We start from the raw sequence: 19,585 nt of genomic DNA, 5'->3' as shown, positions 1-19,585 counted from the left end.
GCAGGGGTGTCCCCTGCGGTGAGACCGGGTCTCTTGGTGACCTTCCACATGTGCCCCCGAGAGCTTGTTTTCAGTCCCGTGGGGAGCCGGTGGCCCACCCCAGCACCCCCTGAACCCCGGCCAGACCCCTGCCGGCGCATGTTAAATCCGAAAGCAGCCTTGGCATGTCTGCAGCTGCCTTCCCTCTCCGCCTGGCGTCCCTGGCCTGGGCTGAGCTGTAAAGCCCTGTCCTCCGCTGCCATCCTCCTCTGGACCCGCTGTCAGCGCTGGGTGGCCGCCAGGTCACAGCTGTTGCCTTTCGTTCCTCTCATCGCTCGTCTTTCCAGAAGGCGGCACTGGGGAGATGCTCCTCTCTGCCTTGTGCCCATTGCTGGTGGCTGTAAGGATGTTGAGAGATTTTCCCCTTGGTGGTTTGGTGAGTGGCAGTCGGGCAGTGATTATGGCAGTGGGGAGGTGCCTCCTCACCTGGACAAGCCTGGAGGGCGTCTTGCCCAGGGGAGCAAGCGTGCTGCAATGAAAGGAGCCATCTCTCCTCTGATGTGTTGTCTCTGTCCTCCCGGTGCTTTTGCTTCTCCTTGCCTTTCACGTGGGTTTCAGGTCCCAACCTTGTCTTGTACAGCTCCTCAGGGCAGAGGGTCTTCACTGGTGCTGGCTGTGGTGGGGCCTGGGCCCTGCAGAAGCTTCTGGATGCTCCAGCATCATGCTTTTGTAAAGGAGAGCCAAGCTTTGAAGGGAGCATTGGGCTTGAGGCAGCAGCAGGACCAGCCGGTGCTGTTGTCAGGCCGTGACCCTGCACCACTGCATGCTTCTTAGCAAGGCGATGTGCTCTCCTCCTCCAAAACCTGTATGGGATGGCAACTCCCTTCTCCAGCCAAGACAAGACCATACCCAGGAACCCTCTCTGGGCCTCCTGGGGGAGAACTTTGCCTCTGCCCAGCCGGGGCATGCTGTGCCGCAGTCATTCATTACATCGGGGTGCCTGGGGGTTGAAGCATTGCATGCCATCCTTTCCCTCATCGTTCCTTTGCCGGAGTTCTCCACGGCTGGCCTGGAAGGCGAGGGACCTCTTGGTAAAGTGAGATGCCTTTGCATTTCCTGGCCTTGCGCTGCCTCCACCAGCCTGCTCGGCTTCTGGGGGACCAGCTCTTAAACCCTTCCCTCTTCAGAGTGAAGCTGTGCTGGGTGCTCGCCCCATGGGGTGGGCTCCTCGCTTGGGTGGGGAGGGCGTGCATGTGGGTTTCTGGCAGAGCAGCCTCCGGGCTTGCTTTGAGATGACTTACCCCAGCAGGGAGCTTGTAATTTCTTGCCTCTGGTCTCCTCTGTTTACTTAACAAGGCAGCAGCCCAACAAGCCGACCCTCGCTCCTGCTCTTCTGCCTCAGCATGGCCTGGGGTCCAGCCGCCCCTGGGGCTCCCGCCAGCCCCTTGCAGGAGGCAGCGCCGCCGAGCCACTGCCTGAAGCCAGCCCGAGGCAGGCAAGAGCGAGGGCAGGAATCCTGAGCAAGAAATTAGTGTGAGTGATTATTAGTATTGGGTAATTATATCAGCGTCAGGATGAGGAGAAAGGTTAATAGGTTTATTTATTTATTTATTTATGGTAAATGTCTTTTCCCCCGGGTGGGAAGGCAGGCAGGGTGGGCAGGAAGGAGCGTGTTTCTGAGGGGGGCTGCTCTGATTAAACCACATCCTCTTCCCCTTTCCCTGCCCCCAGCTACCCTGCGGGTGCAGGGAGAGGGGGGGAAGCGGTCCCTCCCAGCGTCTGTAAGAGATCAGATGGGAGGCACCTTGTGCATCCCATGCACCGCTCCGCCATGTTATGGTCCAAACAGCCCGTCCCCTTCCCGCCAGCCGGGATGAGCAGGTTCCCATCGGGCTAATCCCGCCGGAAAGGCCCTGATGCTGGGTTCCCACCTCTGCCTGCATGGCAGCGGGTGCTGTGGGCAGTCAGGTTCTCCTGGTATGGGATGATGTAGGGGTCTGTCTGCCGGTGATCTCCTGGTGCTGGGGGGGAGTGGCAGGATGGGTTTGCCTACATGAGCTTACTCAGAAACTGCCTCGTGCCCTGCCTTTTGGCCAACCAGAAAACAGCTTGATTGCCAGGTCTTCCAAATTTCATTTTCCTGAATCCCAAACCCACCTATAGAACATCCTTAGTGGGTGGATAGGTGCTGGAGAGAAGGGTTTCCTGCATGTGCATGCCTGGGGTGGCCCAGTGCCCCCCACCAGAGCACCCTGACATGTGGCAGGCTGGGCTCCAGCCCCGTTTGACTACCGAGAGTATTTTTAGGTTCTTCCTGGAGCCTCAAATTAACTGGAAGTGCTTCATGTCTGTTGGTTTTTTTTTTTAATACATCTCTTTCTCTTTCCCAGCACTGCATAGTGCAATAATGTAATGGGGAAATTACCCCGCTAGTTAAAAATTACTGCCAGCGCGACATCCAGCCATAGATCTATTTTAGAACCAGGGTAAAACTATATTGATTCTTCTGTGCCGCAACTGCAGCCCATAAAAGGGTTGGAAAGGTGCGTTTGTCATGTTGCCGTAGCAAGGAGGGGAGACAGTGCCTCACTGGGGAGGGGGGATGCTCCATGTTATCCTCCTCCAGAGAGCTGGCTTGGACAGGACTTTGTAGGGGAGAAGCTGAAAGCTAGGAGGGGAGCGACCTGCGAGGGGATGTGGGGAGGCAGGGTTGGGTCCTGGGGGTGATGCTGGCTACCACTGGGCAAGGGGTACTGCAGGACAGGGGGTGCCACGTGGCCCTGTACCACAGGTGTCTGGGGCTTGACCTCCTCTGATGTTTGGAGTAGGAGAAAATGTGGTCCTGGACCTGGGCAGAAGGACACCCCCCACCCACCCCTCCCCCACCTCAAAAGGGCAGACAGAGTCTTTAGGATGGATTTTCGGCATCTCTGGGTTCCCCAGCACACAGTGGTACCCAGGGCGGGGGTGATGGGGAGCAGAGTCTCTGTAGGGCTCTGGCAAAGGATGCTGAGAAGGCGGGTAAGTACCAGGACCAGTTTGGGTTATGGCAAAGGCTCTTCAGGCCTGCAGCAGGACGTACAGGGGGTTTTTGGCTGTGCTGTGGGCTCCCAAGAGTTAGCATGGCCCTGCAAGCCCAGTTGCCATGTCCCCCGGGGAGAGGGCGGCCCCTTTGCTCACTGCTGTGCAGGACTCGTCACTCTCTGGTTGCTCAGGGGTCTCTTTCTTAATTAAATACATTTGTTTTGTAAAACTGCCTAAAAATAATCCGGGGCTGGTGCATGCAAGAGGCTGGCGGTGAATCAAAGGCGCCGCTCTAATTAAACGGGCCCCGGTTTGTTTGTGAGCCGCATACATTTCCATGCTAATCAGCTGCACACCGGGATGCTGCTTTCCCGGCCCGTATCCTCCTGATTGGGAACTATGCAAATGCCGGCAGCGATTTATTGCAGGAGGGGGACGAGGCGGCTGGGGTGCTGGGGGCGGCTGCCATGGGGGCACAAGGGCTTGGGCATGGCTGTGCCAGGCTGTGGGAGTGGGTGCGATAATCAGGGCAGAGCTGTGGGATGCCTTTTGTGGGGGTGCTTCAAAGCAGTGGATTTGGCCCTGTGCAGTGGGGGGATCCCGAGTCCTGCGGATGGGGGTGCCAGACTGGCTCCCTGCATGTGCCAGCATCAGCGTGGAGCCGATCCCGGGCAACGTTTGCTCTGTCTCGCTGGGCACGCTGCTTCTCTGCCTGCCGCTGGGTTTTTGGCAGAATGAGCTGCTGGCGTGGCCCCCATCCCATCTCATGGGAGCAGACCAGACCCACTGAGCCATTTCTCCAGCACTGTCTCCCCTGAGGCTGCCCCGTACCAGGGGACAGCCCGCATCTGGGGGTATCACAATCGATGGCATTAACAGGAAGTGTCTCTCGTTCGCGGAGGTGGCAATCAGGTTACGGCAAGTAGCGCAGCCGAGTTTAGCTCCTGCTCGGTGGGTGCCTTGAGCCCTGTGGTGCCTCCTGATGTGGTTATCGCCGGTATAGCCAGAAACCAGTGTACTTAAGAAGAGCTTCAACGTAATTGCGAGCCGTAAGGGGATTAAAGGCCTCGCCACGTTCCTGCTCAGGGAACAAAGGCGCTTTCTGAACCTCTCTTGACCCTCAGCTTCCTTGAGACGCTCTTGACTTCCCCAGTCATGAGCCCAAGCATTTCCTCTGATGGATGGGGAGACGGGAGCCCTGCCTGCGTGCACTGCAGCATCCTGCCTAGCTGGGGCTTAGTGCGGTGCAGTGTGCAAGCCGCTTTCGGTACCGCTGCAGCAAGATGGGGTTTGCTGCTTTGCTGCAAGCTGGGGGCTTATCTGTGCCATGCTGCAAGTTGGAAAGGCTTTGGGGCTGAACAGCAGTGGGAGAAGCAGGGCAGCACGTAGGGGGGTGCAGCGTGAGAACCAGGGATGTGGCTTCCCTCCCTGGAGAGAGGTGAACGCCATCAGCATAAACATGGTGCAAATGCACCAGGCAAATGCAAAAAAGGGAAGAAAACATTGCAGTTTGGTCTTCTGGAAAGGGTTGGGAACTTTGCAGAGTGGCTGCTACTTTGCTGTGCTGCAGTGACCATGGTGTGGCCATGCTGGTCTGGGACGGAGGGACAGCATCCCTAACGGGGCACATTCCCCATCCCACTCCCTGGGTGGGGGCTGTGGTGCATGTGGGACCATGCTCACCTCGCCTTGCTCTCCCCGCAGATCCTGGTGGACTTGCCGGCCGAGAGGAAGCACCAAGTGCTGCAGTACGAGAATGTCGTGGCCCATGAGGGCAGCTCCATCCTGCGAGACCTGGTGCTGAGTCCTGACCGCCAGCACATCTACGCCATGACCGAGAAACAGGTAAGGGGAGGGGACGGCAGCCCCTCTGCTCTCCTGGCTTGGAAGCCCACATTGCCACCCCAGCCTGCAGTCCCGTGTGCTGGGAAACCTTTCGGGCAGCTCCCTGGCGGGGTCTGCCCTTTGCTTCCTGGGGTCAGGGCTGCCTGGAGACTCCTGTCCCAGGGCACGGGGGCAGCTCCTCTCTGCAAAAACACTGCCCCAAGGCACTGACTGTGGCCCTGCTGCTCCTCTCTTCGCTGGGGCCATGCCCCAGGCATTAATTGTTAGTAGCAGCTGCTTGAAATCCCAGTGGTCCCCAGGAGCTGAGGGCTGCCTGACCCTTCCTTGCTGCAGGGAGCTGGCCATAAACCTCCTCCTTGCTCCGGCCATCCCCTCCCGAGCAGGGTTTTTGCAGGTTAGCAGAAGCTCCTTGCTCTGAACGGCTTTTTCTCCTCTGGAGTGGCTGCTTTTGCACCTTGGGGTGGAGGGGATGGTGTGCCCCCAGACCCCAGCATGCACACCTCGGTCCCTGCCTCTGCTCCTGCTGAGCCAACCGGAGGTACAGATGCAATCTGGATCTGGCACTGCCATCCTGGCAGCGCGGTCGGGGCTCACGACAAGAAGTTTTGGTTGGCTTTGCAAGTGTTTGTGTGATCCCCAACCTGCCAGAGAGCTTGATGGTGTGAGTTCATCCATCCATGGGCTGCATTGGAGCAGGTGAAGCAGGTTCGTGCCACGGCAGTGGCACTTTTTGGATCCAGCATCAGCAGGGATGTGTACTGTGCCTGGTGGGGTGATGCAGGGCAGCCGTGCTGGGACGTGGCGTCCCTGTGTCTCACAGCATCTCCACTGCTCTGCCCGGGAGAGGTGTGTGCGGGTGGGACCATGGCTGAGCTTGGCATGTAACAGGTCTCCTGGCCGCCAGCCTGAGGGCTTGGGAGGGGGAAGGATGCTGGAGTAGGGCCGTGGGTTTGTCTAGACAGCCCCATGGGGAAAGTAGAGCCCTTTCCCTCCTCCTCCCAGCGCCTGTCTCTGGTTTCTGCTCTGCTGCAGGAAACCCGCAGCTTTCCAGGAGGGGCAGAAACTGTTTTTGGGCTCCTGTGCAGCTGTCCTGGCTGTGTTTCTGTCCCTTGGCTGTGTTTCTTCCTTGGCCTGGCTCAGCTAAGCCTCCCCTCTGCAGAGGAGGTGTTGGAGACGTGGATGCAGGAGGCGGCTACACTGAGCTGGACTGGGGATCTCCCCCAAGGGCCACCGTCATTGCTAGGATTGGCATGCGCCTGTGCGGGGTCTGCCTGGGGGGGACCCGCTGCCGACCCCCTCGCCACCGCCTGTCTGAAGTGATGTCAGGGACAAACAAATGGGAACGCTACAGGTATCCTCATTGGTATGCAGACAGGAGGGTACTGGTTGGCCAGCCTTTCCCCAGCCCTGAAGGCATCATGCTGAGCCCATCCTCTGCTGAGCTGGGAGGAGAGAGGGCACCCTGGATTTAGCCTTCGATAGAGAAGTTTGCAAATTTTAATTAATGAGTGAGTCCTGCCCTGTGGGAGCAGTGAGGAAACTGAGGCACAGGCGCAGCAGGCACGGGCAGCTGCCTGGTGCTGATGGCTCCTCGTGGCGGGTGAGCAGGCAGCTCCCTGCTTCCTGCACCCCCTCCTCGTCCCCCCCCTTCTCCTCCCCTCTCCTTCCCTCTCCTTAATAAAACCCACTCTCTTCCCTACTACGGCTCGGTGTTATCAGAGTGCTGGTGGAAAGTAATTAAATGAACAGTTGTAACAGAGCTCGAAGGGCTCGACGAATGAGGGGATTTTAATCAAATCTGGAGGAGCAATTAATAAAGGACCGGTAACCCTTTCGGAGCAGGGCTGCAGCAGCTGCGGGGTGCCTGGCTGGTGCTGGGAGCCAGTGTGGTGCTGAGCTGGCACAGCCTGGTCCCACAACCCTGCGAAGGTGCAATGGTGGAAGGAGCTCGGTTGGGGTAAAAGCCTCCCTGGGGTGGAGGTGTGGCCTGCAAATGTGCTGCCCGGGCCCGGGAGAAGAGCAGGCGATGGCGGGGGGCTCAGCCTGCTCCCTGCTGCTGCCTCCTCTCTAATGGGCCAGGGTGAGTCTGTGCTGGGTCTGTCTCTGCGGGGTCTAGGTGTGGGCACAGCAGGGAGACACGCAGTCCGTCCTCCTGCACTCCCTGCCTGTTTCCCACAGGTGACACGGGTGCCGGTGGAGAGCTGCGAGCAGTACGAGAGCTGTGAGCTGTGCCTGGGCTCCCGGGACCCCCACTGCGGCTGGTGCGTCCTCCACAACATGTAAGTACCGCAGGATCGTCCCTGAAGCCACGCCAGCGAACCACGGTTGGCAAACTGTGTCCATCCCCACTGCTTGGTCTCCTTGGGGACAACTCTCCCCGACTTTGGCCCCGAAATGCAGGGGGATGGAGCGGTCCAAGGGATCCGTCATCCCTTCCTGCAGTGCCCAGGCTGTGCTTGTGAACACCCATGCACGGTGAAGATGCCGGCAGGGCCTGCTAATCCTGCCCATGGGCTCCCAGGTTCGGCATCCTTGTGCCGATAAGAAAAACTGAATATGAAAACTTCCCAGAAGTCCCCAGTGCTGTCACCAGGGGAAAGCAGAGCTCCCGTACAGGCCTCGGGCACCCAAGGTCCCTAGCTGGGCATCACCTCCGTGCCAAAGGGTCTGTTTGCCGTGGTGTCAGCCCAGAGCCACGCAGGACCTCGGGGGATTCTCCTCCTCACCGTGGCGGTTTCATCCCCCTCCAGATGCTCGCGCAAGGACCGGTGCGAGCGGGCGGACGAGCCCCAGCGCTTCGCCTCCGACCTGCGGCAGTGCGTCCAGCTCACTGTCCAGCCGAAGAACATCTCGGTCACCATGTCGGAGGTCCCGGTAAGCCACCTCTGCTGCCCGCAGACCGCCCCCAGCCACCTCCTGACCCTCTGGAGGCAACGGCTGGGGAAGCGGCAATTAAATATAAGTAATGAGTATATGACAAATAAAGAGAAAGGGGAAGAGAGGTTCGAGACAAATAAAACATAGCAAAGTGCAGGGCATTGATGAGGGCTGGCCTATTGATGGAGATAATAAACCAGTTGATGATTATTCAGAAAAGACACAAGCGAGCAATAAATATTTCTCCATAATACAAACAACAGCATCAGAGTTGCTGTTTGCAGGCCAGCGATCCATCTAGCTCAATAGCCTGTCTCCGACCCTGGCCTGCAATAGATGTTTTGGGATGAGACTTCTATGCACAACCCGCTGCTCTCTCTGGGCAGACAGAAAGGATGATGGACTTTCCCGAAGTATTTTCCAGGCCATTAGCACCATGAAGAGAATACGAAACAGCATATAGTAGCAATAAAGTTTTGAAAACTACCACGTCTGGATATCTGGCACTCAGGAGTCCTAAAAAAGTTGGTTGAGGAGCTCCGTGGCCTGTGGATATTTGTAATAATATGACTTTGTAATAAATAAGTGAATGTTGAGAATAGCCCAGGAAACAGAAAAGATGCTCTTCTTTTTGCCCAGATGCAGAAAGGACCAAATGGTCAGAGACCGCTTAGTTTGATGTCAGGTTTAGAAAAACTAAAGCAAAAAAACGGGTGCAGGATACAACTGATAAAGAATTAAGGATGGGAATATAATTAATGCCAGTCAACATGGTTTTATGTCAAACAAACCACATTTTGTTCTTTGATGAAATTATGACTTGAATTAGAAGATGGGATGTGATGTTTTCAGGCTTCTACAAGGCGTTTGACTTGGTACAACACAACGTTCTGATTAAAAATTAGCATTATACAATATTGATAAAGCATGTCTTAAGTGGATTAAGAACTGGCTCTGTGACAGATCTCAAAAAGTCCTCGTCAGAGGGGAATTGTCACCGGATGGAAACGGTTTGGAAAGCGCTTCTGCAGGGGCTAACGTTCATTGGTAACGTGGAGATAAATGCGAGATGGCTGGAGACGCGACCTGCAGAGGATGCTGAGGTGGGGGGGTTGTACAGGGTGAGATTCCCCTGCAGAGCGGTTGGGTCTGAGTGGGGCTGGTTTAGCAGACAAAGCGGGGTTTGATACTGCCAAGTCTGAAGTTCGACAGGGAGAAGACAGGCATTTGCCTGGTGTCCTGGAAAGCAGTGCTGGGGCTGAGCTCTCGCTGCAGGGCTCCTCAGGCAAAGCTAGGAGCTGGGGTGCCGTTTTCACCTCTCAGGTGGTTATCTCCTTGAGCGATGGCAGGGTGCTGCACGGAGGTCTGGTGTGGTCAACACGGGAATGCTGTGCTCGGGTGGGAGTCCAGCTTTTAAAGGGGGAGGCTGAAAACCTCCTGTAAACATCATGTAAGTGAGTTGAAGGCTGGAGAAAATGCCTTGCAGTGAGAGACTTCCAGAGCTCAATCTGCTTAGCTTATCAAAAAGAAGATTAAGAGGTGACTTGATTACAGAGTATAAGTGCCTTTACAAGGAGCAAATATCAGGGACTAAAGGGCTTTTTAATCTATCAAGTAAAGGCATAACAAGAACTAATGGCTAGAAGCTGCGAAAAATTCAAATTAGAAATAAGGCAAGCGTTTTGTAAAGTGAGAACTGCTGACCCCGGGAATGACTTTGCGAAGGAAGAGGTGGATTCCTCCCCTCCTCGGCTCTGCCGGAGCGGATGCCTGTCCGTGAAATACTCTTTAGCCCGATGCTGTGCTTGGTCTCTGTAGAGGTGAGGTATAATGGCTTGTGGTACGGCGAGGGCAGAGGACGGGAGTCTCTCAGTCATTCTGTCTTTTAACCCATTTAAACCCTCACTCCTTGCCTGAGCGGGGAGGTCTGTGGATGGGACTTGCCTGCAAAAGCCCAGAGCAGGTCTCCCCACCACATGTGGGTGGTGGAGGAGGGATCGTACCCCTGGTCTTTTCTGTTGGCTGGACTTTTACATAGCAGACACGGAGGAGTCTTTTTCGCTAGTTATCTGTGTTGATGCTCTTGCCTTTTCTCCCCAGCTGGTCCTGCAGGCCTGGAACGTCCCAGACCTCTCAGCAGGAGTCAACTGCTCCTTCGAAGACTTCACTGAGTCCGAGAGCCGCATTGAAGACGGGAAGATCTACTGCAGCTCTCCCTCTGCCAAGGACGTCATCCCCATCACCAGGGGCCGTGGTGAGCTTGTGCCCTGGGGTGGGAAGAAAGCCCGAGACAAACCTTTTCCCCCTTGTTGCCCCACAGCCAGATGTGGAGGAGGACAGTCCTCCTGTGACAGCGATCCCCGGCCCCCAAGAAATTTTTGTTCTTGGGGTTCTCAGGGTGTGGGAGGAGAGGGACATTGCTGCTTATGGGGAACTGGTCCTTGCTCTCCTTGAAGCCATGGGCACAGTTACTTGCTGATACTGTAGTGGTCTGTGCACCAGTCCTGGGCACCCTGGCCTCATTCCCACCTATGGACCATTCCTGGGCAGATGTCTTGTAGGTGGCCATGGGCTCTAGAACATTCTGCTGACCCCAGAACTGTTAAGCTCCCCTTCAGTACCACCAGTACAATCCAAGGCACCTGCCTCCGTGCCAGCAGGTTGCAGTTAGCTGTAGGGGCTCAGAGCTGTGCTTGGACTCTGCTGGCCTGTTTGGTGGCTGAGTGGGGGTGGGTGAACCCCCTCCTTTTATTGCTAGATTTGGGAGATTTTGTTAAGTTAGTTGGGCTGAGTGGTGATGCCCAGCTCCCTCCAACCCATCACAAGCCTGGGGCTGAATGCTGGGCTGTGCACTGTGTCCTTTCTGATGCCTTTTTCTGCCTGGGTCTCTCCCAGGGGACAAGCGAGTGGTGAAGCTCTACCTGAAATCTAAAGAGACGGGGAAGAAGTTTGCCTCAGTGGATTTTGTTTTCTACAACTGCAGCGTCCATCAGTCGTAAGTGGCCTGGGCTTCTCAAGAGTGCTCCCGGAACAGATTGGTGGGGCAATGTGAGACTAGGAGAGAGATCTCAGCTTTGTGGGTGCTGATGTTGCAAGAGGAAAGGGCAGTTGAGTATAGTGGTGTTTGCAGTGAGAAACCTCCTCCTTTTGCCCTTGTAAACTGGGATGGTGACCAGAGCACCCACAGTTGGTTTGGGGGTGTGGGAACATGTAGCATCAGGGTAGAACCTCACTTAAAAACAGGGCTGTGGGTTTGGCAAAGCTTTGGAAGAAAAAGCGAGTTTACTGCATTGCAGACTGTAGCAATCCATGTGACCGAAAATGCCAAGCGTCTTGTTATTCCTGGAAACAGTTAATAGGAGTGACTTGGTGATGCAAAAGGAGAAGCCTGTGTTTTCCTGCAAAGGTACCTGCTTCCTAGGCTTGCTGGAGAGCAAGCTGGAAAGTTACAGCAACATGGGATGGAACATGCTGGATGTCCTGAGGTGTTTACCCAATGATTTCCTAACTGGAAGTAATTGTGAATTTGCTTTCTTGTCAGGCTACCTTGACATCTACTCCACGTAGGGGTTTTTAGGCAGTTTGAGATATGCACGTGATGAAATAGAGGAGGTGTGGATTATTGATGTGCTGTCTAAGCAGGGTGTCTTAAAGGCTCTAACAGCGAGCTCCTGATGAGGAGCTGCGGATGGTGAGCTTGAGTGGTGGGGAGGTGGCTCTGCTGGAACGTTGGAAAAGATGCTGGGGTGTGTTTGGGCAAAGAATTTGGAGCTCAAGAATGCGAGCGATTTCATTACCCTGCCAGAAACTTCCCATGGATGGTGGCGCTCTGGCTGATCAGTAATTATAGATAAGCAAATGCAGAGTGATCTCTTGGACGGCTGTTTGCAAATATCTAGGCTTGGTTGTGGGGGTTCTGCTGCAGATGGCTCCTCCAAAGCCTGTTCGGCAAACGAGCTGGGTTTTCCTCTCTGGTCAGGGAAAAGCAGGTGTGATGCGGGTGCCCTGGCTGGGTACCTGCAGTGAGCTCTGAGGGGGATGCATCAGAGGAGAGCCCCTGCAAACCTTGTGCATCACAGGGATTTCTGCCCTGCCCTGCCCGCTCTTTGCACAGGGAGCGGGTCTCGGCTCCTGGGAGCGCTGTGCCGGCGAGGGAGGATGGTGGCGCTCTGGCTGATCAGTAATTATAGATAAGCAAATGCAGAGTGATCTCTTGGACGGCTGTTTGCAAAGTATCTAGGCTGGTTGTGGGGGTTCTGCTGCAGATGGCTCCTCCAAAGCCTGTTCGGCAAACGAGCTGGGTTTTCCTCTCTGGTCAGGGAAAAGCAGGTGTGATGCGGGTGCCCTGGCTGGGTACCTGCAGTGAGCTCTGAGGGGGATGCATCAGAGGAGAGCCCCTGCAAACCTTGTGCATCACAGGGATTTCTGCCCTGCCCTGCCCGCTCTTTGCACAGGGAGCGGGTCTCGGCTCCTGGGAGCGCTGTGCCGGCGAGGGAGGAGAGTTTGCAAACTTGACTTTCTCCCTCACCTTGACTTTTGAGATGAGCTTTGTCTCCCTTCACATCGTGTGGTTTCAATAACATGAGCTCAGCTTTGGCTCGGGCTGGCTGCATGTCATTATTTTGCAAATCAAAAAGCAGATGTGACTTTTATTTTTCTAAATGAAAGAAAGACTTTTAAGTACAAATGACATCGGATTTGGTCCAATCGGGGCTCCAGCATTTTGGTCCAGCAGGAAGAGGTGGTGAGGGAATTGGCATTTTACTTTATGTGCCTGACACAGGAGGGGGAAAAATAAAACCCCAGCCCCCCCCCAAACAAACCTATAACAAAGAGCCCTGACTGATTTATTACTGCGTTGATGTTTAATTTTGGATGCATTATTTAAAAAGGCTAATTATGGATGCATTAATATTTATGCACTCCGGTTGGAGCTGATAGAAAAGTCCATGTTCTAGGCTGGTGAACGTTATTATTATTTTCTTTACGTCAAGAATTTTAGGATTTGGAGGCAGTTTTAACTATGCGACCTGCAGTCGAGTCATAGCCAAAGAGCACGACAGTACCTAGGATGATGCAATACTTTTAAATACCATTTGCAGACAGGCGTCTTTAATGGATCTCTTCGGAGTTAATAGTCTTTCAGATCCAGGTTTCATATTTTGTGGAGGAAAATCTATACGTCAGCCTGATAGATTCTGTATTAGGAGCAATATGCTTTTTCACGAGCCTAATGTTTTTCCTGTGGAGATCTCTGATCACCATGCATTATGTTTTCTTTTTATATTTGGGCGGCTTTGCTTAGGTTGGGAGCCAGAGGCCTGTGTGTCGAATCATTTCTCAGCTGAGGATGAAATGTTTAGGTGAGATTTTTCAGATGGCTATGGAGAGGTTGGAGGATTGTAAGGCAGCTCTTTGCTCATGTAAGTTGGGGTAGCTCCAGGGAAGCCAACACAGCTCCACCGTGTACAGAGTCTGACCCTTCTTATTTTCAGCAGATGCCTGGAAAGGCATCAGCAAATCGTGCCGCTAAAGCCCTTTTGCAGGCTGTGGGGCTGATCCTGCTGCTGTGCGAGCATTCTGGCTCTCTTGTTTCTCACCACACTACAAAACTCTTCTTCCTGTGTGTTTTCAAGGAGTGCCAGAACCATCCTGGTCCAGGGAGAGGTTGCAAAAGGGAAGATATATCTAACCCCTTCTACAGGGAAGGAGAGGTACAGAGGAGGTTGTGCTGCCTGTATTTTTGGCTTGTGATGGTCAAGGCCGAGGGGATGCCTTCCGGGTAGAGCCCTGTTGCTGTCCCGTCTGTTACTGCAGGGCTTTATAGTGTCACCTGGTGCGATGGAACTGTCCCCATCGCAGACCAGCATTGCTGGCTCCCGGGGTACTTCTCTGTGCGGGGTCCCTGGGACCCCTGGTCTGGGACTTGCACCCTCTCTGGGGCTCCATTCCATGCTCCAGCAGGGTCACCTGGCGAGCTGCTAGGGGTCCCAGCTTGGTGTACCGCACCCGGCGACCTTGGGGCTCCTGTGGGGCTCAGGCAGGCGTTTCCAGGCAGTGGCATCTTTTGGGCATCTTGCTCATGAAGGTTTGTGCATCAGCCAGGGGATGTTTCTGGCTGAGCTGTGAGAGATGCATTGAATGGGGGAGTGGAAACCTGGAGGTCGATGCAGAAAAATGGGTCCCTTGCAGAGGGGCATGTGGGTGGCTGAGGGTCACTGCCAGCCCATGGGGCCAGAACAGGGTTGCCCATGCATGCTCAGCTCCTGGGGACAGGCTGTGGTTCCTGCGGTGGAGGACGGGATGTAAAACCCTGTGGCAGGGACCGGGGTGGTTCCCTTGGGGGTTTCCTATGGGACATCGATCAAGCACAGGCATTTAAAGACCACTCGGCGCCTTTGATCGTCTAATGAATCAGCCTGTGTCCAGCGCGTGCGCAGGCAGATGTTGAGGTCGTCTTTGTCAGCGTTAAACTCCCTCTTCAAAGCATTCGTGGGGAAATGAGTCCCCTTTCAAGATAAAGACGTAACACCAGGCTCCCTGGCTGCCTCCGGCAGAGCGTGCGCTTGCTGGTGATGTGGGCGAGCAGGGAATCCTCCCGGCAAGCCAGTGAGCAATTCCAGGCAATACCAAGATGTATTTCTTCCCACTATATTCATGTTTGCTCTTTGGGTTTCTCCTCTGGAAAATGGTCCGTAACTCCTGTTGTGGTTTGGCTTTTTGGAGAGGGGGAAAATCACAGGTCAGCAGGTCTGATGCTGAGAGGGGATCCGAGCAGCCTGGAAACCTGTGCTGGTGCATGCCCGCGCTGTGTCTCCTATCTGGGAGGTGGTCATGATGGTACCAGCCTCGTGGTTGTGCCTTGCTGCAGTGACAGTTGTGACATCCCGGTCCCATCAGTGGTGGGGTGTTGAATTTCTCTGAGGCTGGAGCAAGGGGCAGACATGCCAAGTGGCTCTAGCTCCTCCTGGCCAGAGAGATGTGACTCTGCCATCGCCTGAGCCACAGGTAAAGCTTTCCCTGTAAGCCTCCATTAAGTAAATGGAATTTTAATCCATGGCCCCAGGGACTGGGAGCAGGGCTTGGCTGCTCTGGTGGCTGAGGCACCCGGTGGCACCCGTGGGACAATGCCAGCCCTTGTGCCGCTGGGCTGCTCGCTGCAGCCCTTCTGGCTGGCCATGTCCCGGGTTGCCTGCACCTCTGGGTTGCCTGCACACAGTGTGGCTGCTTCTTCGCTGGCCCAGTGCTGCTTGTTTCCCGATGCTTCCAGATGCTTTCTTTTCAAAGACACGGACAGATGGCTGCAAGCAGTAGGGTGAGTGTATCTGAGTTAGCATGGCTGAGCTGCGAGGCGGTAACAGATCCCTGCGTACTCCTGGGCTGGGGCAGGTGGAAAATCCCATAGGATGGCCCCAGAGACCACTTGGGATAACCTGGTTTATGTCATGTTTATTGTGAAGGAGGAGGGCTGGTGCAGCCTGGTGTTGTGTTTCAGTGAGGGGAGGCGTCTGAAGGTGTTTCAAGTGAATTACATGTTTCTGGCCACTTTAAAAATCAGGGCCTGATTCTGCATCCTCCAGCCAGCGTGATGGTGGATGCCCTGGACCACCCTGCAGTGGGTCTGCGTGCCCAACCCCCTACCCTGAGAGTAAGGCCCTTGGCAAAAACCAGCAGGGACGGAAAAGCATTGGTCTGGCATGAAAGGAAAGGCAGAAACAGATTGCTGTGGTTTAACCTCAGCCGGCAACTGAGCACCACAGATTGAGATGGGTAGGGATGGAGGGAGGCGAGAGCTGATCTCCCACCCTGTGGCTCTCCTGGCTTTGGGTCTGGGCACCAGTTGGGAAGGGCAGGGCTGCCTGTAGGTCCATGTAGGGGCTTGGGGGGCACTGACCCTCTGTTCCCGCTGCTCTTCAGGATTCTCCCCCTCCCTGGGGCAGAGAGATGGATATAAAGCCCAAAGCATTGCAGTTCAGCCCCTCACCCCTGACAGCTGCTGCTCCAGATGCAGGCTATGCCGGAGCTGAGTATTCGCTAAGGATGCATCCTTCTTGCCAAGAGGAGGTCTGAGGAGCAGTCGGAGGGCTCGTAGGCGGGCTGTGCTGTGCGTGCGCAGATGCTGTTTCCGTCAGCACCGTGTTATAATTTCCCTTCTCAATGGACCTCCCCTGCTCTGCTCTTGGTGCTGTTGAACTTGCCATCGTCCCTCCTCCCAGCCCTTCGCTCCATGTCCTTCCTCCAGGAACGCGCTGCTCCATGGAAATAGCCTCAGTGTGTGTGTGTGCGTGCACGGGTGTGTGCAACGCTCGCACCCCCTGTCCCTCTTGTGTTTGCTGCTCAGGCTTATCTCACCCCTGTGGACGCTGGTTTTGTTTTCTGCCTTCCACACTTGGTGTGCTGAAGAGCTCTGGACTCCTTTGGGCCGGGGATCAGAGAAGGGAGCAGGCTCATCCCCGGTGCGTGGCACGCCTGGGGCTGGGAGCGCGGGAAGGAGAGTGAGCAAGGAGCCTGGATCCGGCGCTGCTGGCTTCCCATCAGCTGCAGCATTGCTTCGGATCAGGTGTGGAGACAGCTGCGACCTCGCTGTGGCAGCCGGAGGTGCCTTCAGAGCTGCCCACGCACCCAGCGAGGAGCTGGTCTCCGAAGCCACCCCTGCAGCGATGCTTGTGGCCCTGCACCCACCCTAGAGATGCGCCCAGCTCTGAGATGCTCCTTCACTGTCCTGCCGCCCTTTCCGCACCACTGCTTTTCTGCAGCCATGTCAGGTGTTTCCCTAGCATGGCCTCCGCAAGTTTGGGATTGGTTTGGAAAGTGGAGGGGAGCAGCGTCGGGAGGTCTTGACCCAGCTGTGTAGTGAGTCGGGGGCAAGCGTGGAGGCTGTGGGGAAGCTCCGGCTTTGCCCCTGGGTTATTCAGAGGTGGGCAGAGCTGCCCTGCTGCCTGCAGGGCTGCCTGCTTTTTCTGGAGGAGGTTGCAGGCAGGCAGCAAGCCTGGACTTGTTTTGGGATGGGGCACTTTTTGCACAGAGTGATCCTGAAATGCGGGTCTGAGGTTGGTGCCGCTCCTCTTGCACGAGGACGTTGGGAGGGAAGGCGGCACTGCCGGCAGGTCTGACCCCCTTCCCCCTGCCCAGCCTGGGCTTCTCTGCCTGGTCCCTGTCAGGGCTCGGGAGGAGGTGGATTGGGAGCAAGCCGTGAGTCCGTGTCTACGCTGCACCCCCAGCCTCGGTTTTCTGCCTGGCTGGGCTTCTCACACTCCCGGCACGCTTCGGGGAGGGGGGAACTTAAACACATGAAGGAGAACCTCCCTCTAATTATCAGGAGTGATGAAAGCCTCTTAGGCAAGAAGTGATGAGGGAAGAGTGCCTGACCGTGGGAAGGAGAGAGACGGCACAGATGGCATCATGCTGCCGAGCAACCTGCTCCTGTGCCGGGAAAAGACAGCAGCGAAACACGGATGCACCGGGGATATGGCCCTGGCCATGCCGCCCAGCCTGATGTGCAGCCAGGGAGCCCTGCCTCAGGTCCTGCCCTGGGTTTTGGGCAGCCTTGCAGGGAGCTGGGGTGGTCAAACGGACATGCCGAGGCCGGCAGGACCAAGGCAGGCTGGAAATGGTGTTTCACCGTGTTACTGGCACCCAGGCGCTGACTTGCTCGCCACTTTACAGAGTCTTTGGCCAGCCAGGGGGTGCTGACCCAGACAGGCTCTAAATGCAGCAGAGATGCTGTTGGCTGGGTTTTGGGCAGCCTTGCAGGGAGCTGGGGTGGTCAAACGGACATGCCGAGGCCGGCAGGACCAAGGCAGGCTGGAAATGGTGTTTCACCGTGTTACTGGCACCCAGGCGCTGACTTGCTCGCCACTTTACAGAGTCTTTGGCCAGCCAGGGGGTGCTGACCCAGACAGGCTCTAAATGCAGCAGAGATGCTGTTGGAGCGAGACGTGTGGCGGTGAGTGCTCTTACGGGGGCGTTTGATGTCCTTATGGTAGATTAAGAACCTCGGCAGAAGGGAGAGTGTGAAAACCATCCAAGGATGAGCAACCTGCTCCTGTGCCGGGAAAAGACAGCAGCGAAACACGGATGCACCGGGGATATGGCCCTGGCCATGCCGCCCAGCCTGATGTGCAGCCAGGGAGCCCTGCCTCAGGTCCTGCCCTGGGTTTTGGGCAGCCTTGCAGGGAGCTGGGGTGGTCAAACGGACATGCCAAGGCCGGCAGGACCAAGGCAGGCTGGAAATGGTGTTTCACCGTGTTACTGGCACCCAGGCGCCGACTTGCTCACCACTTTACAGAGTCTTTGGCCAGCCAGGGGGTGCTGACCCAGACAGGCTCTAAATGCAGCAGAGATGCTGTTGGAGCGAGACGTGTGGCGGTGAGTGCTCTTACGGCGGCGTTTGATGTCCTTATGGCAGATTAAGAACCTCGGCAGAAGGGAGAGTGTGAAAACCATCTCCAAGGATGGGGCTTTAGAAATGGCTGGGTTAAGTTAGCAGCAGCTGGGAGGGCTGAAGTAGGAGGGGCAGAACCATGACCTCGGGGCGTATGTGGAGGATAACCTGAGATGCTTTAGGTCCTTTGGCAAGTGGAGACCAGGAGACCAGCTGGGACCTGCAGTAGTTAAATGGCGAAGGAGACCCTCAGGTGAGGAGGGTCCCGAAATAGCCAAGATTTGGCTTTGACCCTGCAGAACTGCAGAGTGGAGCTGCAGCTCCGGGGGCCAGGGTGCCCGGGGCAGGGCTGTGCCGGGTACTTCACCCGACTGCTTTGAGATGCCTCGTGAGGTGGTGGAGAGGGGACTGGGGAGTCTTTCTGCAGACCCTGAAAGACTTGGTGGCTGGAAAATCTCTCCTTTGTGGAGGGCTGATTTCATGGGGGGGTCGGTGGTTATGCCCCAGCGCGTGGCTTGCAACTGCTTGGACCATGCTCCTCTCTTAAATGACCTCTCTCTGGTTGCTCTAACTTCCATGAGGATTAACCCCTGCTTTCCCTGCTCCGCTGCCTCCGCATCTTGGATTTGCCTGCCCACCGGTCGCTGCTTGAGCCCTTATCGGGAGCGCAGGAGCAGTCCTTTGGCTTTGTTTGTGTCCCCCGCTCCCCCCACCCTCTGCACCTCCCTCCATCAAAGCAACCAGAGATAGGAAGCTACGGCTCTGCTTTTAAGTTGAATCTCTGCAGCTGAAATAAAATTGCATATATTTGCATAAGGAGCATCTCAATTAGCATATTTGTGGGTAAAGCTAAAAGGGCTGTTCATTTGGAAGTGAAAATGTGAGCGAAACATGGAAATGACTTCCAGTCCCCTTTGCAAGCAGCTTAATTAAATATTTCCTTAGAGTGTGCGCATGGATTTGGGAAGCTCTTGCTGTATGTGTAATGGTGTGTGAAACCCCAGAGCGGGCAGGGAGCAGTGGTCCTGCGAAGCCCTAGGTGTGCATTTGCACCTTGAGCAGCCCGCTGCTGTGGCTCCCTTGTGTGCCGTCCCCACACCTCCAAAGTGACAAGTCTGCTGGAGGGCGAGGGATGCGGTATGCCGGGCCCTGCCACCCGAGGATCCCTCTCTCCAGGAAGGCTTTCCTTCTGCCACCTCACACGGTGATGCTGTGTTTTCCCCATTGTTTCCTGGGGGATAGAGGCAGAGAGGTAGCATGTGATTTAGGAGTGGGATCAGGCTGGGCAGGGCTGCCTGTCTCCTGCCAGAGCTGAGTTCAGGAGAAGATCTTGCCTTTGTTTAAATATAATTGCTTTGGGCCTGATCCTGTTCATGCTCAGATCAGTGAGAGCAGGTATGAGCCTTCTAGGGAGAAAAATGGTGGTGCTGCTTTTTTTTTCCCCTCTTTTCTCCTCTTCCCCCCCCCCCTCTTCCC

General features: G+C 55.8%; 1 protein-coding gene across 2 annotated transcripts in view; it reads left to right on the top strand.

The window, feature by feature from the left end:
• Positions 1–19,585, top strand: part of PLXNA1 (plexin A1) — a 112,228-nt gene that overhangs the window by 37,166 nt on the left and 55,477 nt on the right. For both annotated transcript variants that reach the window (XR_657851.2, XM_009284437.2), the window contains exons 3-7: positions 4,708–4,848; positions 7,027–7,127; positions 7,599–7,722; positions 9,826–9,979; positions 10,621–10,720. Coding sequence is in view for 1 of the 2 variants with exons in the window: in XM_009284437.2 (XP_009282712.1) it covers positions 4,708–4,848; positions 7,027–7,127; positions 7,599–7,722; positions 9,826–9,979; positions 10,621–10,720 (620 nt within the window). In the remaining variant the exon portion in view is untranslated. The remainder of the gene's footprint in view (positions 1–4,707; positions 4,849–7,026; positions 7,128–7,598; positions 7,723–9,825; positions 9,980–10,620; positions 10,721–19,585) is intronic.

The sequence above is a fragment of the Aptenodytes forsteri genome, unplaced genomic scaffold (assembly GCF_000699145.1).
Source record: "Aptenodytes forsteri isolate BGI_AS27 unplaced genomic scaffold, ASM69914v1 Scaffold53, whole genome shotgun sequence".
Taxonomy (NCBI): Eukaryota; Metazoa; Chordata; class Aves; order Sphenisciformes; family Spheniscidae; genus Aptenodytes; species Aptenodytes forsteri.
This window is presented reverse-complemented; position numbering and strand designations above follow the sequence as displayed.